At 34.9% G+C, this 21,603-nt stretch overlaps 2 protein-coding genes and 1 long non-coding RNA gene across 8 annotated transcripts in view; 1 reads left to right on the plus strand and 2 right to left on the minus strand.

Annotated features, from left to right (window-relative positions):
* Positions 1 to 5,718: 5,718 nt before the first annotated feature.
* LOC119074610 (MFS-type transporter SLC18B1-like) lies at positions 5,719 to 11,192 on the minus strand. Its single transcript, XM_037180869.1, has 10 exons — positions 9,792 to 11,192; positions 8,390 to 8,578; positions 8,196 to 8,324; positions 7,947 to 8,133; positions 7,745 to 7,885; positions 7,506 to 7,671; positions 7,202 to 7,449; positions 6,989 to 7,136; positions 6,763 to 6,870; positions 5,719 to 6,209 (listed from the first exon to the last, which is right to left on the minus strand). Exons 1-10 carry the CDS (start codon positions 9,903 to 9,905, stop codon positions 6,128 to 6,130), a joined length of 1,512 nt encoding a protein of 503 aa, XP_037036764.1. The 5' UTR covers positions 9,906 to 11,192; the 3' UTR covers positions 5,719 to 6,127.
* A 2,018-nt stretch (positions 11,193 to 13,210) lies between these two features.
* LOC119074739 lies at positions 13,211 to 13,762 on the minus strand. Its single transcript, XR_005087241.1, has 2 exons — positions 13,576 to 13,762; positions 13,211 to 13,449 (listed from the first exon to the last, which is right to left on the minus strand). It is a non-coding gene; the product is annotated as an uncharacterized LOC119074739 (long non-coding RNA).
* Positions 13,763 to 20,469: 6,707 nt separating this feature from the next.
* LOC119074549 overlaps positions 20,470 to 21,603 on the plus strand; it is a 53,861-nt gene continuing 52,727 nt past the window's right edge. For 3 of the 6 annotated variants that reach the window (XM_037180723.1, XM_037180720.1, XM_037180725.1), the window contains exon 1: positions 20,470 to 20,631. The gene's annotated coding sequence lies outside the window, so the exon portion shown is untranslated. Of the gene's footprint in view, positions 20,737 to 21,603 lie in introns of all 6 variants that reach the window. The other 3 variants (XM_037180721.1, XM_037180722.1, XM_037180724.1) reach the window with 3 other exon arrangements.

Consider the following 21,603-nt stretch of genomic DNA (forward strand, 5'->3'; position numbering starts at 1 on the left):
TCGCGTTTGTACACCAAAACTTACATATTAGTATTCTGCATGGATATGTTCGATTCGAATGTTTGAATTGGTACATGGTTTGGACTTTATAATATTCGGTGTCCATTGCATTTACCAATTAGCGTATGTCGTTTTGCGTAATTACGTGATTTTATTGGTATTTCGTGTGTGACCTTGGAGCATTGTTTATAGATGCTAAATGCATTATCAATTTCCAAACCAATCAGTTTTTCTTTGTCGTGTAATTCCCACACAATAGTGATTGTTTGGTATGTCATAGACATCGTAAAATCGATGTATTTATTAGGATTTGATTGATAATATTTGTTCCTCAAAACTATTAATAAAAGATAGAAGATCACTAGTGCGGTAAATGATTTGCAAGAATTTTATTCGCACTCAGCACACGATGTGCCTGAACCAGATTTAATCACAAATTTTTGCTTTTTTGCGAGGGGTGACTCACTTCTAGATTAAATGGATTAAATGGTATTAAATGGATTTAATGGATTAAATGGATTAAATGGAATAAAAATTGGATTAAATGGATTAAATAGGAAAAAAGTTCATTTTACCAAATACTGTAAAAGTCTTAAAAATTGTTGATTTTGATCGAATCACGTACTACAACTCATACTACAATGTTAAAGAGCGAAAAAATCTACTTTTAGGAGTTTTTGGTGTAAAGTGGATTAAATGGATTAAATAAATTTAATACCATTTTTAACAAAAAAGAAATTCCTATACCTCACGAGTACTTAAACGAGCTGGGGATCGTGCAAATCTATTTTTCGCAATTACTTTACAAATTCTTCAGGTACTGAGCCTAATTATTTCGGTAAAACTAATTTTTTTTGTGGATTAAATGGATTAAATGGATTTAATGGATTAAATGGAAGTGCGTCACCCCTCGCATTTTTGGGTCATAAAAAACAACTTTTGTTCGAATGGTAGAGTGGCGCAGCGGACGCTTTTCGAAATAATGCGCCACTCTACCCTTCGAACAAAAGTTGTTTTTTATGACCCAAAAGTTTTTGTATTTTTTGTTGTGCTTCAGGCACACCGTGAGCATCATAATAATATATTCTCGGCTTCGCCTCGGGTTAACAATCGACATCTAATGCGATAAAATACCTTCATACGATTCTTGTTTCATAATGATTAATGACATCGATTGCAAGTTACGGCCTAATAAAGAACTTTGCACCGAGACACATACAAAACGATTTATGCAACAGAGGCATCTAAAGTTCGCAATTTTCGAACATTATGATGCTGAGTTGGACAGTTAACTATTATGCATTCGAAAGAACGTACCAACCTCTGTACCTGCATTATCGATGGACGATCTCAATCACTTTATGTGAATGGTAAATACCACCCTTTGAAAACCAGATAGTCGAGAGAGATAATTTTGGTACGGGTCATCTTAGAATTACAATGAAAAATTAGTTTGTTCTTCCGTTCACAGCAAAGGAACTACTTGCTTAGTTTTTGAAACAGGAACAAAGGTCACCATATCTTAAACATCACTGTCTTTCACTCACACACTCTGCGAAATCTTATATGCCGTACAGTTAACCTTAGTGAAAATAGCATTCTATAAAATGAAAGGGTGAAATGACCTTTCGATTTCACGTTTTCCCGTAACCTTTTCACTGCCGCTTGAGCTATAATTCCAAACAATTTCGTTTACAAAACAAATTAATCAACTTTCATAGAATTCATTAACGGGTGACCCATTTTTTTACAGGAAACTATCAGTAAAGTACGGAAACGCTAAAGGGTTGAAAGTGACACAAGTCCTATAGCCTCTTTTCCACTTACAAAATATCTCAAAATATATATTTTGAATTTGATCAGATTTGAAAAAGCTCAGTAAACAGCTAAACCAACCAACTGGACCAACGACGTATTTTTTTTTCAACAAATCTTATGTTTTTTCTAATATCTAATCTAATATCTCGGCTGAATCTTAACGGATTTTAAAGTGTGACAGCTCATTACATTTGTACTGTGACGTCGCAAATTGATGTTCCTTCGTCTACAATAGAAGATTTCGTACCGTTTAGGAGATTTTTATTTTGACAAGTGTGGCGAAGGCGAGGTATGCAACCTAACAAGTCAAAATAACAATGTCTAAACCAATACAGTTATGCTATTTTACTCGTTACTCGTTTTTTTTCGTTAATATACCAACCACTCATTTGTCCTCAAGAATGCTGTTCATGCTAGAGATTCCTTGAGATATAGATGTATAGAATAAGAAATGTATGTTCGATGGTACTTCAAAGAATTTTAACATGAGGTAGAAGGTAGTTTTATCTCCTAGCCACCTACAATACCTGCCACAACTGTAGCTCTCCATACAGCTGCAGCAGATAATATAGATTAACAGGAGACAAAGTTACCTACAACAGGAAGATTTTCAACTCTTTTTTGTCAGTGCATTTCTGCACTCAAATGACAAAGAAGGATAATAGATTTTTTCTAACCCACCGCACCGCTTTAACCACTTCATTTCTGTAAAATTTGGCGATTGTAAGTTTTTTTCTTGTTTTTTTATTTGTATTCAGGACTTTTGAGATTGCTGCAGTACAGTTCTTAAAATTTCACCAGTCACTCATACTTAAACAATGTTCTAGTACTAAATCTTTCGTATAAACATGTGACAGTGACATATAGACTTATTAGTACATTACTGCTATAAGGCTGTATATAAGAGACGTATACGTATACGAGCGCTTGCGAAAGTATTAGTACGAGTCTCTTATATACAGCCTTATATAAGTGACGTATTTTATTGCAGTAGGCAAACATATCTTTTTCTAGCAATATAATTTTGCTTGCAAAACCTTTAGCTCTCTAGGGTAAACTTGTTTAGTCTTATGTACGTCGTGTATATAGCGCGCAATACACACACACCGTATGCGATAAAAGAGATGTTTGCACACTGCGATAAAATACCTCACTGATATAAGAGACTCGTACTAATACTCGTGCAAGCTCTCGTGTACGTACACGTCTCTTATATATAGCCTTATAGCAGTAATGTACTATTATCGTTCCGGAGTGAGTATGTCATACATTAAACGGTTCTATATACAAGCTTTATATGGATACATGTCTAAACTGTTCAATTGTTGTGTTGCATTCGCATATATGAATGAAACTCGGAAAAAAATCCTGACCCCAACGAGAACCGAAATCGGAAACTTTGCGTGAAAACAAGCAGTGCTAACCATTCGACCACTGAGTCTTCGAATACATACGAATTGCTAAATTGCTAGATGGATTCTCGCGGCTAATGTGATTCAATTCGAAAAGTACATAACGTGTACGACTCATGGCGTAGTGTGTAGTGTGTCGTGCGTGATCTCAGGACTTCTGTAACGTTATTAGTTTTTCAATCGGATTAATAGATACAAACCTTTGAAAACTCGATGTGATCCACATGTATGTACATGTACAACGTAAGAACACGTTTTGTTTAGTCATACATCGAAACAGATATCGTTTCGATTGAAAATGAAATTAATTTGAAGGGATTTGAAATTTGACGAGGAGCGAACCCAAGACCTTCGCATAAAAGTGACGCGCTCTAACCGATTCGGCTACCTGATACTTCGAATGAAATTGATTTGTTGACACTTTTTGTTTTGCACAATGTGTGTGTGCATGTGTGTATCAGTATATTTTCCAGTTTTCGTTTATGTATGACATACTCACCCCGGAACGATAAAATCATATATATGTGGTAGTAGGGCTACACTCGATCGTTACACTTCTGTACATAACACACACACACTAACTAACGCTCGTTCGTGTTATGTACAGACGTCTAACGATCTCATTACCCCTCCTACCACATAATAATTAATAAAATCATTTCCCTGGGGTGTAGCAAGTAATAGTTATATAATGGCATGTAATTAAAGTGATCGATATTTAATAAGAAACGATCGCAAAAAATAAAGAATTGATCGCAATGTCTTCCTGATCGCAATAAAAATAAAATTTGATCATAAGAAAATAAGAATTTGATCGCTAAATTTATGCAGTTTTACAACTAACATATGATTGCCTCAAAATATGAAATGATTACAAGAAATAAGGAATTGATCACAAAAAAATAGAACTTGAAAGCAGAACACAAATAATTGATAGTAAAAAATATGGAGCTTGACAGAAGAAAGTAATGAATTGATCACAAAAAATAAAGAATTTGATTGCAAGAAATAAGGATATGCTATCTATTATTCTGTTTGATTGCCATTTTGTCAAATTTAATCAGAGTAGATGCGAAGTTTTACGAATGTGGAACGATGAGAGGACTCTTTCACTTTGGTAAAAAAATAAAAAACGCGATAGATGTTCTTCTCTTACAGTTTTGTACAAAAAAGGAAGTCCCCCGGTGCTTACTAAATTTACAAAACCTTCAATCGTGAATAAAATTTGGATGGTAATAAACGACCGATAAGTTAATTTAATTTTTTTTTGTCGTTTCTTCACTTTTGTCGATTTTTTTCGACGATTCAGAAAGCGACAAAAGTGAAGAATTGACGAAACGTCTCTAAGTTACATTTCGTAGAAGGATGAATTCCCTAGGAACGAACAAAACGCCTTCTCATTAAGTTTTGTAAAAGGATGAATTCACTAGGAATGAACACAACGCCTTTGCATTACATTTCGTAGAAGGATGAATTCCCTAGGAGCGAACAAAACGCCTTCTCATTACATTTCGTTGAAGGATGGAGTCCCTAGGAACGAAACGCCTTTGCTTTATATTTCCAAAATCGACAAAGTGCGAAGGAAAGCCTTTTTTTTACTGATTTACTGAAGAGGTGCCAGCGACATGTACCACATTTCTATCGGTATTTTATTATTTTCTATCGGTAAAATTGAATTTTTCTATCGGTCGAATATATGTCCCATAAAATTATCACGACTCGTGAGAATTACGGCCCTCGTTTCGCTCTGGCCGCAAACTTCACAAGAGTATGGGAGTTGTAAAATATTTTGTTTGATTGTTGGAATAATGAATTTAAAAAAATATTTTGAAATTAGTTGAGAATGACTAATTTTATACTGCCTACAAAGAATGATGGTTACATTTAACATAAAATTTCCTACACTTTTCAATCATAGTGTGCTCTTGTGATCATATTCTTTATTTCTTGCGATCAAATTCTTTATTTTTGGGGATCAAATTTTATTTTTCGGATGGTAAGTGGTACATGGGATCACTTCTTATTTTTGGTCTGTAGAATCTTATTTTGTTGTGATAATTTTGAAAAAGTGTCAGCGATCAGTTTCTTTTTTCCAGTGGTCAGTTAATAATTTCAAGTAATCAAATCTTATTTTTAGAATTATCAATATAAATTCTTCCCTTATATAATTACTTCATAAAACTCATTTTCCTTGGGCTACAACCCTCATCGAAATAAAAAGTTCCAACAAAGACGTAACTGATTATTTTTAGATTTTTTTAGTATATAGGACTTGCGTTACGACATCGTACTACCATGGCGTCACGAACTTGTCTTTGTCTTTACCTTTCCACTTGAATCTGGGCGTTTATGAAAAACAATTTTGTTATAGCAACGATTTCTATTACATTGAAGAATGAATGAACTTTCCTAGAAATGCAATTAATGAATTGGAGACCCGTTGTTTTGCATGTTTTCTTCGGGCGATTTAGCGTAATTAAAGTCTGGATTCATTTATTTTTACGTTTATTGTGTAAATTAATCAGTACAAAGATTTTGTTTTTAAATAAATTGGAGAAAATATATTCCTTAGTGTGACACATTATACCTAAGCTGGTAGGTGAGAATCTTAATCCAACGACAAAAATTAACTAAAATTATCTTAGAAAATAAAGAAAAGATGAAAAAAAAACAACAAAAGATAACTCTCGGCTTCAAAACAAAACAATAAAATTGAGTACCGAATGTGGGAAAGAAAATTACTATTTGATTGATAACACTAAAAAAAACAATAAAAAGATGACACGAGAGGGCGGGCTTAAAGTGAGATTCTAGTTGTGGCAATAGTCTTATTTCCGGTAATATTACTTACAATTATGATCGAACAAAAGATACACTAACGGCACGCTCATTTAAATCTATGCAAGAGTTTCGATGTGTCCTGGTCGCATGTCAACACTTCCGTAGTATTGACCCAATGTATCATGTCGTTCGCATCGACTGAAAAGAACGAAAAAAAATGTTTTTCTTTGTTATCACAAAAAATTGCACAGTGTTGCACACAGTATCGTTGACGATTGGTTGCACGTAATACGCACAACGTCTTTAATTATCTCCTTTCTTTGACACAGTGTCAAGTGATTAAGGCGAATAAATCGCTTGAAAATGTTTACACAGATGGATCGACAATAATGTGTCCCACAACATCAAGAAGCTTCTAAGCATGCACAATGTTAAAAGGTAGTGCTCAAAGCCAGTTACACGATTGAATTGAACTAGACACTAGACAACAGTGGCGTAATGGGGTAGATAGTTAGACAGCTGAGTATGAAACACTACTCCGTCGATTCCAATCATGTTTGCTAAAGCCACTAGCCGATCGAAGCAAAAATAAAATAAAAATAAAATTCCGGGATCGAGAGCAATGCAGTCTCGACATTTTTAATTTTTTTGCCCGCGACCGACTAGATGCTAAGGCCGACATAGTGTTTTGTACTCAGACCTATCTAACCCACAATTAGTGAACATTTATTGGATGTTATATCGTTCTTACCTTGACCATTGACATTGTTTGTTGTTGTAACTGTTGCACATCATCAAATTGCTGAGTGCTCCTGGACCAGTTTGATCAATTGTAATGGATCCACGGTGGCTCTTCAGGCTGAAATTTTAGTTGATTAAATATTTGCTTCGGAAAACTCAGATGAAGTGTAACACAGCCAGTACATGTACATGCAGTCATTGATTATTCGCTCGAATTGTTCTCATTTTATTTTTACCTTTTATCCAAACTGCTGTTGCTGAAGAAAAGGCTGTCTCGGCTCTTAAGTAAAGATTCCGAAGGGTTCAACTCTTTGTACGGATTGGCCTGTCGTTTTTCAATTATTAAGAATATCGCGATCATTACAGCCACTAGTGCATGCAGACCTTCAAAACAAAATGGTTTTAATTTACACGAAAACCGTGAGACTCGACCTCTTCAGATAACTTACCGACAATAAAAATGGTTGACTCACGGAAACCAATTGAATCGTACAGCGCACCACTCACTGACGGTCCAATAAACGCTCCCAAAGCGAATGTGGATGTCCAAAGGCCAGATATCAAACCATACGTTTCGATATTATCGGGTAGACCGTGTTGTATCGACGTACGCAAAGCATCGGAAAAACTAGCTACCAGTTGAGAGGCAATACCGAGACCATGCAGCACTAATCCGGCAATAACTGTACCGAGTTTCCTGAAACATTCGGATTTAGTTTACGTTCAACTAAGAAAATTGTTGCATTAGCTAACGTTTCCATCGGCAAGAACGAGATGGGTCCAACTAAACAGAATCCGGCTGCTATGAATATGCTTCCCATGCACGATGATATTTTCGGATTTATAAATCTATCGACCAACAAACCACAAATTGGTGCAGCCAGCGCATATATTCCTCCATTTATCACGAAAATCATTCCTAGAATTTCAAAATGGTTTAGCGTCTTACTTTCAACCCATCATTTATCGTCGATCGTTCTTTTTCAACATACCTAACAATATCGGTCCTAGGTCGAATTGTCGTAAATGCGGTTCTAAGGTGGCGCTTAAAAATCCAATAGACGCGCTTGTTGCACAAATTCCAACAGCACATACTACCACTCCCGGTATTTTCAGAACCGTTTTGAGGTTTGCTGAAATTTTTAAAGCGAAAATTTAGTTGCCACCAAAACGCTCGTCAAAATTTCTACATACGTCCAGCTTGTCCAGCATCGCATGCATGCGGATGTTTCGGCAGCACACACGCCGTTAACAAGGCTGTTACAAATAGGGCAGATCCAAGGACAACAAACGGCAAGAAATATCCACCCACCGAGTATAATGTACCTCCGACCATCGGTCCAACGATCAATCCTAATCCGAAAAATGTTTCTAACGAAGCCTGTGAGTGACGAGACAATTAGCAAACAATCTAGACTGAATTGTTGCAGTGATTTAACTCACAAAAGTGGTGCCAACATTGTTCGGGAACTCTTTGGCAATGATGGCAAAGGAAGCTGTCAAAAATGCAGCATTTCCTAGAGCTTCGACGATTCGTATTGTAAATGCCAGAGCTACGAAACTGGTGTGTCCCTTTTAAAATTAAATTTGAATTATTCTTTCGTCTATGAAACGAACAGAATAAGCGATTTACGTACTTGGACTCTGTCGAGAAGTCCAAAGCAGATAGCTGAAGCGGCAGTGGTAAATATTCCTCCATTAAATAATACTTTCGGTCCTATGCGATTAAGATATTGTCCATAAACTGGAGATATAACAAATACAACTAATTCGAATACTCCGAATACGAGTCCATATTCTGTTGCGGTGGCTCCTTTCTTCTCCGCCTGAAAATTGTAAACCAATTTTGAATGACCAGTTGAAAGCAATTCGATATTTGAACTGTTTATGCTTGAAAACAGCTACAGTCAATTCTACTTCAACTTCCGTCGATAATTTGTATCAATGAAATGAAAAGTGAAATGTGGGGGGTGATAGGTTAGAAAAATATTTTGAAAAGCCGAAGCCCACTCATGTTGAGCGTGAGTTTTGTTTATGTGATGCCAATTATTTTTAAAAGAGCAACGTATCTACGGAGTCCTCTGTCGAGATTTAGCTGTAAAAATTTCAGGGAGATGATTTTTTGGAAGTGGACCAGATTCCGTCGGACCTTGATGTTCGCTTTATGCCCGAATCCTCCGTTTATTTTTATCTTAGCTTGGCTTAGTCAAACAGTCTAAAAATTGATAGTTTTTATATCAAAATTATTGTCATACGACAGGCACTGTCCAGGATAAACGATTAAAAGCAGTTATCTCAAATATCCTCAGCGGTTGTTGAAAAATGGCATAGAGAATATTGGAACAAAAGCCGAACATTGTGATGAAACGTAGAAACGAACCTGATAAATGTTTATGTTTAAACCAGCCCTGATAGAAGCTACGCCTAGCTTTTAAATGATATCCAACATGTGACCCCATGCGACTGATCTACACATGAACATTCACCAGATGCGACATATCGCTTCCCAAGTTCATCAAAAAATGTGGTTTTTGGTTAAATAGCGCTCTTTCTATTACTTTAAATAGATCTGTAGCGACATCATAATTTTGAATTTTTCGACATTTGGACTCTACACTCGACTCACCAAACTAAACGAAGATAAAAATAAAAGGACGGCTAATTTGGAGTAGCCCAGGCTCAGTACCGTATAGGCATATAAAGAACAGGCATCTAAAAAAGAGCTCCGACGGAGTCTATGGTCCACCTTAAAATCCCTCGGTACTTTTTCTACACTCAAAAGTTATCACTAAAATGCCCATTGATTGATAGGGCAGACACTCTGTCTGTAACATTATAATGAGCTTTTCATGTGTCGGGGCCGAAAACGGTGGTTTTGCAGAAATTTTCTCGGGTTCTTGGCCCCTTACGTGAAAAGTTGTATCCGCATCTGTTGTGGACTTCGTTCTGGCGAAATTGCCTAAAATATACCGTCCACCACAGATGTGTAAATAACTATTGATTGATTCAGAAGCATAATTGGAATGTGGAGTGTCTTACCTCTTGTGGAAAAAACGGAGCCTGTAAACTAACACAAACTGCATTACAGAAATCAGCTAATCCAATCACGAATAGTGTCAACCATTGCCTTTTGGTAAAATTCAAAGAGAACATTTTATCGTGCACTAAATCACAGAACTCTAACTTAAAAAAAAATTAAATTTTCTAATTTATGTCCCAGTCCTTTAATTTCGATTCCGTTAACTTAATATCACATCGAGTTTTTCCGAATCTAGTAAACTCTATCGATATGATTTGCTGAATTCTCGACTCAAAATCGATCGTTGTGCGAATTTATGCAATTTCTAGTTGGATTGTATTACTCTATCTTGTTCTTTCCACTTTAGCGATAATGCATTTTCGGTGCGACGACGTGTGTTTCTTCAAGTCACTGTTTTCTCGACGATTAAATTGTTCAGGTTGAAAAATTCGATAGATAATTGAATATCAAATACATTTCAAAGAAAAATTTCCGGTTATTCATTGTGCATGATTCATATTGAATTGAACGTCATCAAAACAATTGCAATTTTGACACAAAACAGTATCCAAAGCGAAACATTAAAAAAAAAATTACAAAAAATAATAATTACGACCGACGACAACGTAAAAACATTAAAAATTGCAAGAAAAAGAATTCAAACACTCAAGAAAATCTCACAAATTAATGACATGCGTAGTACCAATTTTGCTGCAGACCGATCTAGACACTCTTAGTCCCCGATTGAAACTGATTTATTCTACGACAGTTCGTCACTGAAGTACTACCGAATATTCTCTTTTCTTTTCTAAATTGACAATAGCTCTGATTGATATTATTGGTGATCGTAAATAGGATGCGTCATAACTTTATGATGTCCCATTCGCATTGCATGCATATTTGTTCAACATTTCTTATCTGAACTTTGGTATCTTTAGACATGCACCATGTAGCTTATAGCATTTTTGAGAATAATTTAACCATTTGTCATGACCATGATCAAGTTTATGCTTTTATTCATGATACGTCAGCGTCCAGACACTATTGGTCGACTAAAAGTCACCCTGTTCCAAATATTTCATTAACATATTAAGAGTAATGCATCTAGCTCCCTCTAATGGACCATTCAATTGAGCGTTCTAGATAGAAGATTCTTTTTCAATAATTATTGCTTCTCTGTTTTGATCAAAGTTCAGAGTTGACATTTTCTCTATCGTTTTTCGAAATGCATCTAATTTACAGATTGAGATGCATCAGTAATTGTTAGTGAGACGCAGTTAAAACGTTTTTGAGCAAATATGATTTAAGATTAAAATTCTGTTGATTTTACTTTTGTTAATAACGTTAGGTCAGGCATGTGCTTCGAATTTCGGATATTTGATAATAGTCTAGCAAACAAATGTTAGCGTCTATGACTTCTCCAAATTCCTATGTCGTTTTTTCATTGATAATGATAATAATACTTGCCGCCAGTTGCACCCAGCCAGTATCGTTTCTTTGTAATTTTTCTTACGAAGTGACTATTTGCACCCAGATATTATTGTAGATGCTATTTATACCTGGAGAGCTATTACGACATCAGTTCTCTTTTCTCTATTCAATCAAAACTCTACCGATAGATAACGATTCATTATCTCATTGAAAGATGTCGCTGCAACAAAACCAATCACCAATAAATCAAGTCCGAGTAACTGTAAATCCGAACACTGACAGCTGCACTGTCATCCATTGAGAACCCTAACCTCAACTCGGTGAAAAAAATTGAAATTATTGAGATGCCGTTTAATTTTATGTTTTTTCCGAATCTACAAAAACGTTTGATTTAATAGATTTCTAATGTATAAAAGGTGAAATTATGATTGTTTCTTGTATGCGTAAGTGTTCATTATTTCGCAAGAAAACCATGAAAACCATTAAAACATTTGTTTCTATTTTCAAACATGAGCGAAGTGCCTGCTCATTTTCACTGCACATACGTTGAGGTTAGGGTTCTCTGTGGATGATTTTTGACATTTCGAATAACCTTCGACTCGATCTATGTCATCAAAAAAATAATTAATTTTTTACTCGACGGATTTTAGTCAAATAAAATGCCATCGTGTATCACATGATCTCAGGACTCCGGAACAGTAATCAGCTTTTCAATCGGCCCTATATCGGCTTGGGGATAAGGGTTTGAAATAGTATGTTGTGTTACAACATATGTTGATTACTATGTTGATTTTTTCAGCACGAGCGGAGCGAGTAAGGAAAATTGGGTCGTGTGCTGAAAAAATCTCATTACAATACGTGTACCACATCATGCTTTGTGCCAACCGAGAATTGAAATAGACAAATGCCCAAAAAATCATAATTTTCATGGCAAACAATCACTCTTCAAATTTGATCGATCACATTGCTTTGCATTTTCTAAAACGAATGCTGTAATAACTCATACAAATTAGATTACAACACTGCTTTGAGTGTTGAAATATCCCATCAAACGTTTGCTGAAATAAGTCACTTTACAACACTAAAATGAGTGCTGAAAAGAGGCGTATTTCAATTCTCGGTGGCACAAAAACGTTTGCTGCCGTTTCATGAAATCCTTTTTTAAGACTCTTATCGCCAAGCCGACATAGGACCGATTTAAATAGTACATTGAATGACAAGGGGCGAAAGTAAAAAAATTCAACACGCGTGTGCGAGAGTTGATGCCCGCGCCGAAGGCAAGGGCCTCAATCGCACAGGTTGAATTTTTTTACTTTTGCCCCGAGTCGTTCATACTATTTTTTTTGATACCAACATCGAAAGTTGATACGTATCGCAAACAGCAGAACAAAATGTTGAAATATGAAGGCATTTAACCAGAAAATGCGGGGGTCCAGGGGTCAAAAATTTAATTATTTAGCCATCACAACAACAACACACACAAAAATTAACAAATAACTAACAAATCATTCAGCAACAAAAAGTATCAACTTCGTATGTTAATTTCAATAAGAGCACTGGCGCACGCTTTATTTCAATTTTGATCGCAGTACACTTATTGACAAGAGTCGACTATTACATTATGTAGTCGACTTTCGCATTATGTATATTGACTTTCGCTTTATGTATTCTTTCTTTCTCCCCGCTCAAACACATAACTTGCATTTTTTTACTTTCGCCCCGGATTTCGAGGGCGAAAGTATCAACTTTCGATGTTGGTATCAAAAAAAATAATTGCTGTTGCAGAGTCCTGAGTTCATGTGCTATTTTTCTGATGACATTGCTTGTCATAATTTCTACTCACTACAATGAAACAATCAATTTGAGGCTGCTGACTCTTTTCACTTTATTGATCTTCCATCTTACAATTGCGACTGACTTTTCCTTTGAACTGTACGCTTTCTTTGCCTTCTTGATCATTCATCATATTCACATGATTTGCTTTTGACGAGTGGTTGACACAATTTACGACATTGGTTTTGTTGCTGCGACATCTTTCAATGAGATAGTGAGTCGTTCTCTTCTATCGGTAGAGTTTTGATTGAATAGAGAAAAGAGAACTGATGTCGTAATCCCTCTCCTGGTCGGTCTGGTATGTGTGTCATCTTCAGCCAGAAAATGCGTCATTACTGTTACGCTCGAAACCGGTTTTGAGCAAGACATTAATGCCGCATTTTCCGGTCGTAAAACAGCAAACTGTTGTACTGGCTTGATGGCAAGACAGAAATGTACTATTTAATTGCGTTGGATACACTAGACGGTTGTAACAACCTGATATTTTAATTGTACGAAAAGCGTTGGATTTTAATACATCCGGGAGCAAAAAACATTTACCAGTAAATTTAACAGTAATGCTCCAGCAAACTTCGTTTTGACGCTGTCAAAATACGACCTTATTCCTAATGGATTAGGATTATCAATGATACCAACTTATTCCTGTGTTTGTAGAATCATACACTGTTGAATAATTTCTGATTTTACATGTAAATTGCAAAGGCTACGTTGTATTTTTACCACCTTTATTAATATAGTTAGGTTGCTAGGGGGGCATTGCTGCGACTATTTGTGTAATTTAGTATGAAAAGTCAACATCACTTTGACAGATGGAAAATTATCGAAGTGACGTTTTAAAATTCAAAATCACACCTATGGCCAGTTCAACAGTTCAAATTATCTGCGTTTCTATGCTGCGTAAAATATAGTGCAGTGCACGTAGAAACCTTCGCACGTTCCATTTTGAATTTGTAGCGCAATTACGACGGGAATTATCTGCAATGTAAAGCTTACATCGACAAAGTTTTGACGGGCATTTAATGAAGATTGACTGTCGAAGTTTCACAATGTCGAACAGAAAGAAAAATATGCCAAATTAGCAGACTCCAGAGGGTCGAGTCTATTCATACAGAAAGGATAAATATTGATGATTGATACCTGGGTTATTCCAACATTTATCTATTGTTAAATTGAGTTGATCACGAAGGCGGTGTGATCAAAATTTTCCTGTAGCGCCAACTTGGTTTGGAAAATTTTATATGACAATTTCAACTTAACAAAAAAAAAATTGTTTTCAAGTTGACTTTTTAAACAATACACATGTCTGAATTGTCAAGATTTGTGTTTCACCCGCCTTCGTAAGTGTCTTGACCTGTTCTTTCAGAACCTTGATTTTAACGAACAAATTTGTTTAAGTGTGGTTATGTTTGCTTCTGTGGATGACGGTCGGTTGTTTTCGGCCAGTCAAAATTCGTTTTTACCGTACGATGGAAGAAACCTATCGACACTGCTTTATCCGCGTTGTTTCCCCCTTCCCCCTCTCTCCAAAACAACGCTGTGTTTATTGATGGTGTCGCGTTGCAATCAATTTCTTATTGAATCTGTTAGATTGTTATTATTTTTCCAATTAAAACGCATTGAAACGTAATATTTGTGGAAATTAAATTCAATTATACAGTTATAATACGAAAAGCAAATATTTTTATATTTGCAAAGATGCTTCACTTTCATAGAGAGTCTTCATGTTTACAAACAACTAAAAATAGTTTTCGTTATCATTTTGTGCACACAATCCTTATGGCGACAAAATACTAATAACTAAATTATTGGGTCAATTAAAATTGAATATTGTAAAGTAGTCCATTCTGTCGTATAGACACAGACACATTTCTTTTTTGTAAGCTTACAGAATGCTTCCTTTTCAGATAAGAAGTGTACAATACGCAAACCAACTGCACAAATCTATTCGTCAAATGTTGTGCATGTGCATTAGCATTTCTTTAACCCAGCAAAATACTAGCTTCTTAACTAGAATTACATTTCACATGGATGAATATATAGATAATAAAAGGAGAATGTTCTAGAAATGAATTAATATTTATCAATAAAACACAGTTAATTCTTGTTGTATACAATCGTCGATTAAAACGTGCAACAAAACATGAATATGAAAAGAGGGAAGTAATTAGCGGATTCCGATACAATTGATGTCTAACTTACCATTTTTCTTACTGTTCGTTGGTGGGGGATAAAGGATAAAGAAGTTACATACAAAAGTTACCGGAATTCTTTTCAACCCAATACCGAGGGGTAAACGAATCTGGAGAATCTCGTCATAAGGTAGAAATAATCACAAAGTGATCCAAAAAATCAGAGAATCACAAGAATAATGATACGAAAGAGAATCAGATGAAAGATGCAAAATTATTAGAATCATTTGGAAAATCAAGCCACGAAACAAACACATCAATTTGTTTCACCATTTTTGCAGCCCAAAGCAAAGTGACAATAAAATGGTCTCAACGCACTTGAGTTATTTACATCGCCCGGTTAAATATATTTTCGAAATAGTATTTTACATGAGTAGTGATAAAAAGATGAAAAGTAGAGTTTTTGTGTGAATTTTGTTGATCCGAGGCGTAGCCGAGGTCAATAAACACAGGAAAACGAGACTTTTTATTTTTATCCCGAGTTAAGTAATGTATTTTAGGAGAGCGTTGAAAATAGTGGCTGAAACATGAAAAGTACAGTTTTCTACTCATGTAGCATGTAAAATACTATTATTTTTGATGAGAGACGATATTTAAATATTTTGAAATTATAGCAATCCCGAGCGAAGCCGGGGTTTTCATATTCGTACCTGAATCATGTTAAGGACCCCATAACTTATGTATAGTTGCTTACGACAGCAAATTAATTCAATTAATCGGCACATTGGGTCAAATGTTGTTCATTGACATAAAAATTAAATAAAAATAAATAATTTTCTGTGCAATTCAATTCAGAATGTTTTTTGCGTTCTTATCACAATAAATTCAAGGGTACTGTACGCCTACCGTATACAAAAGGGAATATATTTATAAACTGCAGTTATTCAAGAAATATCGATTTGAGAAGCAAGAGTATCAATAAAAGCTATGCGAAAAATTTCCGTTCGTTCAACAGAAAGAGTAGAAGGAACAATGTCTCCAGAAAATCAAATTTTCAATCTCAGAAATATGTTCGAAACACTTTTAATTAAATTCAGAAACCGGACGTGTCAAATTAGCGAATTATAATAAAAATGGAATTTCATCGACTTAGCTACTTTTCAAATTGGATGATAATGTCAACAGAAGCTTTTTTTTAATCGTGAGCCTATTGTCAACGGCGCTTTATGAATAAAATTGCATTTTTCATAAAAGTCGTTAATGAGACATCCTTAATTCTTATTAAATAGTATGACGCCTGATGCAATCTTTCTTCCCTTTCATGGTGAAAATGTCTAAGGACGGAGAGAGAATGTGACGTTTTTGGTCCACTTGAAATGAAAAGGTTTTTTTTTTTAAGATGAACGGGGGTTCATCTTCGAAATAGATTACATTACGAGAGATTTCCATTAAAATTAAATAGGCAGTAGTGGTCACACACTTCATTTAAGCTGCATTTAGCATCTGTTTGAGATAACCCTTAACATTAGTCCCAATATAACCTGTCGCAGAAGTGTTATTTCTTATCTGTCAGCAAAGTTTTGATATAATGCTGCAATTACTCAGTCTCAAAAAAATCATAACATTGAGTTGAACAGTATACAGTGTGCGGTATATGATATCTCATTGCGATTAAAATACTAGAAAATATCGTTGACGAATTTGTGTTTTTGTTTTATCGTTGACGGTTGTTGCATTTTAGTTTCTTTTTCATTTTGTTAATGGAATTAAAGTTTGATCTGAAAAGCAAATCAAGAACTGATATGTTGATTGGTCAATATTGTAAAAACTACGGATGCGTTACGACTCATTCATGTTTTTCTTTTATGAATTGTGCCGTTTTGTTGATACAAACTCATTCATGGTTTAAGCTCGTTGCAGTTAAGTTTCTTCTTTGTACTAAGCTTATTGACATTAAGATAACTTCGAATACGATAACTTACAACAAACAAAAGCGAAAAATTGCTAAAAAAAATCGTCAAATTTTCCACAACCAAAAATTGCACTTTCAATTCATACGTGTAGCCGTGATACGTGCAATTGTCTCGGTTCAAAGATTATTTTAATACCGTTCAATGATTGATTATTATATTAAAAAAGTCTTCGAGCAAAAATTTCAATATTATTGCACGACAACATAATACATTTTTCATTGACCTTCCGATTACAATTCAGACTTTCGAGATAAATGGCTATGTTTCGTCGGTGTTCAAAACATATCCGCTTTCAATTTAAATTGAAGTTAATCTGTAGCAACCCAGAAGAAAATTTATTTTTGAATTAGCTATAAAAAATAAATTTAAAATGTTTAAAATAGTATTCGGTCCATTCGGAAAGCATCTCTTCGTGGTAGATTTTTTTCATGTAAAACCTAACACTGTAGAATGTTTCTGTTGCTGTAAAAGACCTGAGAGTCTCTCCATTTAAAAGCAAAATTTCACATTCTTTTCGCTTTTACAAAACGCCTTATGTTATGCTATTAGACTAAATTTGAATAGTTTTTTGAAGAAACATTTAACTACATTGATTGTTATAGTAGGGTAATCTTCAACATAAATTTTTGTTTAGTCTAACAAGACGTATAATACAATTTTCAGAACGTAGGCGAGAAAGCAGTCACTTTCTCACATCAGCTGAAGCTTCTTCAGCCCTTGTTGTGAAAAAACATTGTGTTGATATCGGGGAAACCGTATTACTGCCTGAACTATTGCGAACGTTGACTATTACATAGCAATTTGCCCCTTGCGAAAATGATCCACTGCATGATGAATATTTGGGCTTCATTTTTTATGGATTCCGACGTGATAATTGTCAAGAGTCGCATGGGGCAGGTAGTAAACCAGAATACATTGAATGGTGCTATAATTCGGAAAAAATTTTATGATTCAGCGGTGTTTTTTAGAGAAACTTGCTTCGGGAATGGTTTTTCGACAAGTACATATTGCGTCAGTCGAAAAACCCTTAAAGGGTGAATGTGACGCAAGTCCTTTATCTTACTTACAAAATAACTGATATCGCTGAGGGTGACGCATTGTGCGTCGTACGCAAAAGTTTGTGAAAGAAAATTTTACAAAAATAAATTTGCGTCACAAGTTGATTATTGAGAAGTTGATTATAACCGTTTTGGAGATCTTCAAAACAAATGACATGCTAAAACCCAAGTTATCAACCTTAAACAAATTATTAACGACAAGTCAGAGGTAGTACCATTCCGTATAAATTTGCTTCAGCTGCTGTGTATCAGATGATTTACACAATCAAAACTGTTTATACAGTTGAAACTGCGCTGCACGCACGCGTGTGGTGTAGGTAAAACTGAATAAAGACGTACAAACAGTCTTGATTGCATGCATGGATCTGGATCAGCTGAAAAGCATGCTGAAGTTTCCCTGTCACTATGTATTCTATGTCTATCTGTTTATTCTCTTATAGCAAGAAGTGTATGGCTCACGTAAAGAAGTAATAGATTTGATACCAAACAGTATAAATGATACTTGAAACTAAAGAAGAATCAGATTCAAATGCAAAATTGGCCAAGTTTTTTGTGTCATGTTACGATTTAGTTAAAGTCGTATTTCCCGCAGTCTTCACTTTTTGTTAAGTGAGGTGTTGTTAAGCGTAGTGGTAAAATAGCCTGTGTGTATTTGTCTTGCAAAAAACCTATATTTATACGCATAAAATTCCAGTTGTTGTTCTAGATACAAAAACAACCCTAATTCAATTTTTACAAGAAGTCCGAATCTTCTTTCTGTAAATTTGAAAGACACAAAAGAGCTATTGCTGAAATAAGAATAGATCCCCCTTCATTAAAAATTCGTTTTATATAAGAAACTGTTACACCACCTGTCCTTATGTCCGTCTTTCAGTTAATATGCATTTTATATGACCGTAGACGAAAAAAGCATGTTTTAATCGTATAAGTATACGTCTGGCACTGGCACAGGAGGAAATAAAAAAATTCAAATTATTTACGAAATTGCATTATCACTATGTCGTAAATAACACAGACACAACAAGAGACCAGCGAAATTGTAATTGTAATTGAATGTCATGGTATTGACACAAATTTAATTAATAAAATTAATTAATTAACATTTTTTTTGGTGCGCACAATATTTTTCTTAACTACTACATATAAGCTGTAATGGCAGTCATGTTATTGAAATTGGTTTGTGTAAAAATTCGTACTTCAAGAATTTCGTACGATAAATTGCTGAGGTTGCAACAACATTTCGCTTAGGTTGAGTTTATAATATGTCTCGATAAATGTACTCAATAATGTTGTTCATCATTTATTAACTGTTTTCGTTTCAATTTAATAAATCGTTAAAACAAAACGATAAGAATTATCTTCAACGGTTTTCTTCTGTGCAGTAGTATCGGTTTTTTTTGGCAAGCTCAAAAACAAAACCCTCAAGGCTTGAGTCAAGCAGTTAGTGTAGCCTTAACGGCCAATCATCTGTTATTGACGACGACGACGAAAATAAATGTTGAACTCTGGGTTGTGTTCTTTTATAAAGCGAGACGTAACCTCAATGAAATGAAGTACAAGATTTTTATTAACTTGCCTACACGGAAAACGGTCATCTTATAATAATGTTCTGCATCGAAGAAAAAAAAAATTTGTTTGGAACCAGATTGTATACTTCGCCATCAGATCGGTATTACGATCTTACACTTGTCAAACAAAATGTGTGAGTTCAGCTCATCACAAAACTGATCCCTCATGAAATGAATTACTTACGCTGCATATTGTTTACATTGGAAATGGATAAATCTGCTACTTCTATCAAACACTACTTTGATACTTTAACTAAGAGAAGTAATAGATTCAACGAATACGATTGCCAATTGCAAAAATTTAAAAAAAATAAAACAAAATCTTCCAAATTGTGCTGTAGAACTTCGTCCAATTAATTTACATTCTTTTGTTCTTTGTCATGGACAAATACTTCGGTGATCCTCAAAATCTTCTTTTTTTTTGCTTGCAATTCACCGAAAACCCAAAAGACTCTACGTGAATCGAAAATTACTCATACGATGCATAAATACATAAAAACAACGACAACAACAAAAAATTAACCTGTCCGAACCGATACCCAACACTGAGGTGCATGCATACGTAGAACGAAACTAATATACCGCAGATAGGTATAACGTTGTAGGTATATTTTCAAATAAAACCAACAAAAAAAAACAACGAAAAAACCTTCTCCCCGCGATCATACACCGTCAGTATCAGCTTCAAATGAACCACGGTGTGGCATTCCCATTAGTCGAGTGAAAGACTTCGTTCGGTTAGTATACGTTGTTAGAGTTTAAAACGCGATCTTGGTCATTAAGAAAAATTCTGTTGAGTAAGATTTTGCGCGTTGTTGGTTTTCGATCGAATTTTCGGTTCGATTTGATATTTGATCAGTGTGCGTAGGTTTGTAATTGAATTAACTTTACACAAAAAAACTTATAACCGATTGGTATTTCGTTTAAATTTATTTATTTTTTGTCTGCATTCGTTGATTTCCATCAAAAACGTGTATGTGTTTTTGTTTTAACTGTGTGACGTTCGAAAAGTGAAAGGATAATCATAAAATATTCAATTTGAATTGGCTACAGTTTTGTGTGCAATGAGGGATTATAACATGATGTTTGGGTGTTTGCGGCTCAAGGATTTTTTTCGTTTTCTTCGACATTTGTACTCTCTGTTATTGTGCAACAAGCGATATTACCAGTTTTGACTTATATTCAAATTTAACGAAATAAATAAATTATTTATGAGTGCTGTTGAATGTAGGTATATTGTCAGATTTATCAGACGAAATATCATGTAAATAGAGAAAACTACACTCATTGATGTATGGACATGGACTCAGCTATTTGAACTAGTGAACATTGGTCATATATCTTAAAAAGATGTACCTTTGCTGGCTCTTTTTAAAATTAAGAATTCAGCGACGAACTTTCGTTCGAATTGACCGAGGAATTGCCACAGGTTCTGATCACTAAAGAGTCCAGTCCTAAGGAATATTATTTCGCAAAAGAGATGTATTGGTGGTTGCTTATTCATCGATTAAATCGTATTGTCCCAATTAAGGGACAATTTTGAATTTGCATATTGCAATGTTGATACTTGTCGGTTACGTAAAGAGTAAAACCGGTTGGGCTTGTATGGAAAATTTTTGTTTGTGTTTGTGTCCAATTCTCCAATAACAAAAAATAGGTCAGACCTATCGCTAGAAGATAGTTTCCAAAAAGATCGTTGAATAATGACGTTTTGTATGCGAAATACCACACCTCGCACTGAAGAATATAACTGAACTATACTGGCTTCAATGGCTTCGAGGGTTACATAAACGTGAAAAGAAATCGGTGGCTTAAATTTGTCGTAGAAATTGGAATTTTG

This window comes from Bradysia coprophila, unplaced genomic scaffold (genome assembly GCF_014529535.1).
Source record: "Bradysia coprophila strain Holo2 unplaced genomic scaffold, BU_Bcop_v1 contig_151, whole genome shotgun sequence".
Taxonomy (NCBI): domain Eukaryota; kingdom Metazoa; phylum Arthropoda; class Insecta; order Diptera; family Sciaridae; genus Bradysia; species Bradysia coprophila.

Excerpts from the sequence above, each read along its gene's own strand:
- LOC119074610 (XM_037180869.1), bottom strand. The coding sequence starts at position 9,905 with ATGTTCTCTTTGAATTTTACCAAAAGGCAATGGTTGACACTATTCGTG. Across the intron at positions 8,579-9,791 it reads CTCCGTTTTTTCCACAAGAG|GCGGAGAAGAAAGGAGCCAC; the intron begins GTAAGACACTCC and ends TACAATTTTCAG. Across the intron at positions 7,886-7,946 it reads CGATGCTGGACAAGCTGGAC|CAAACCTCAAAACGGTTCTG; the intron begins GTATGTAGAAAT and ends TAAAAATTTCAG.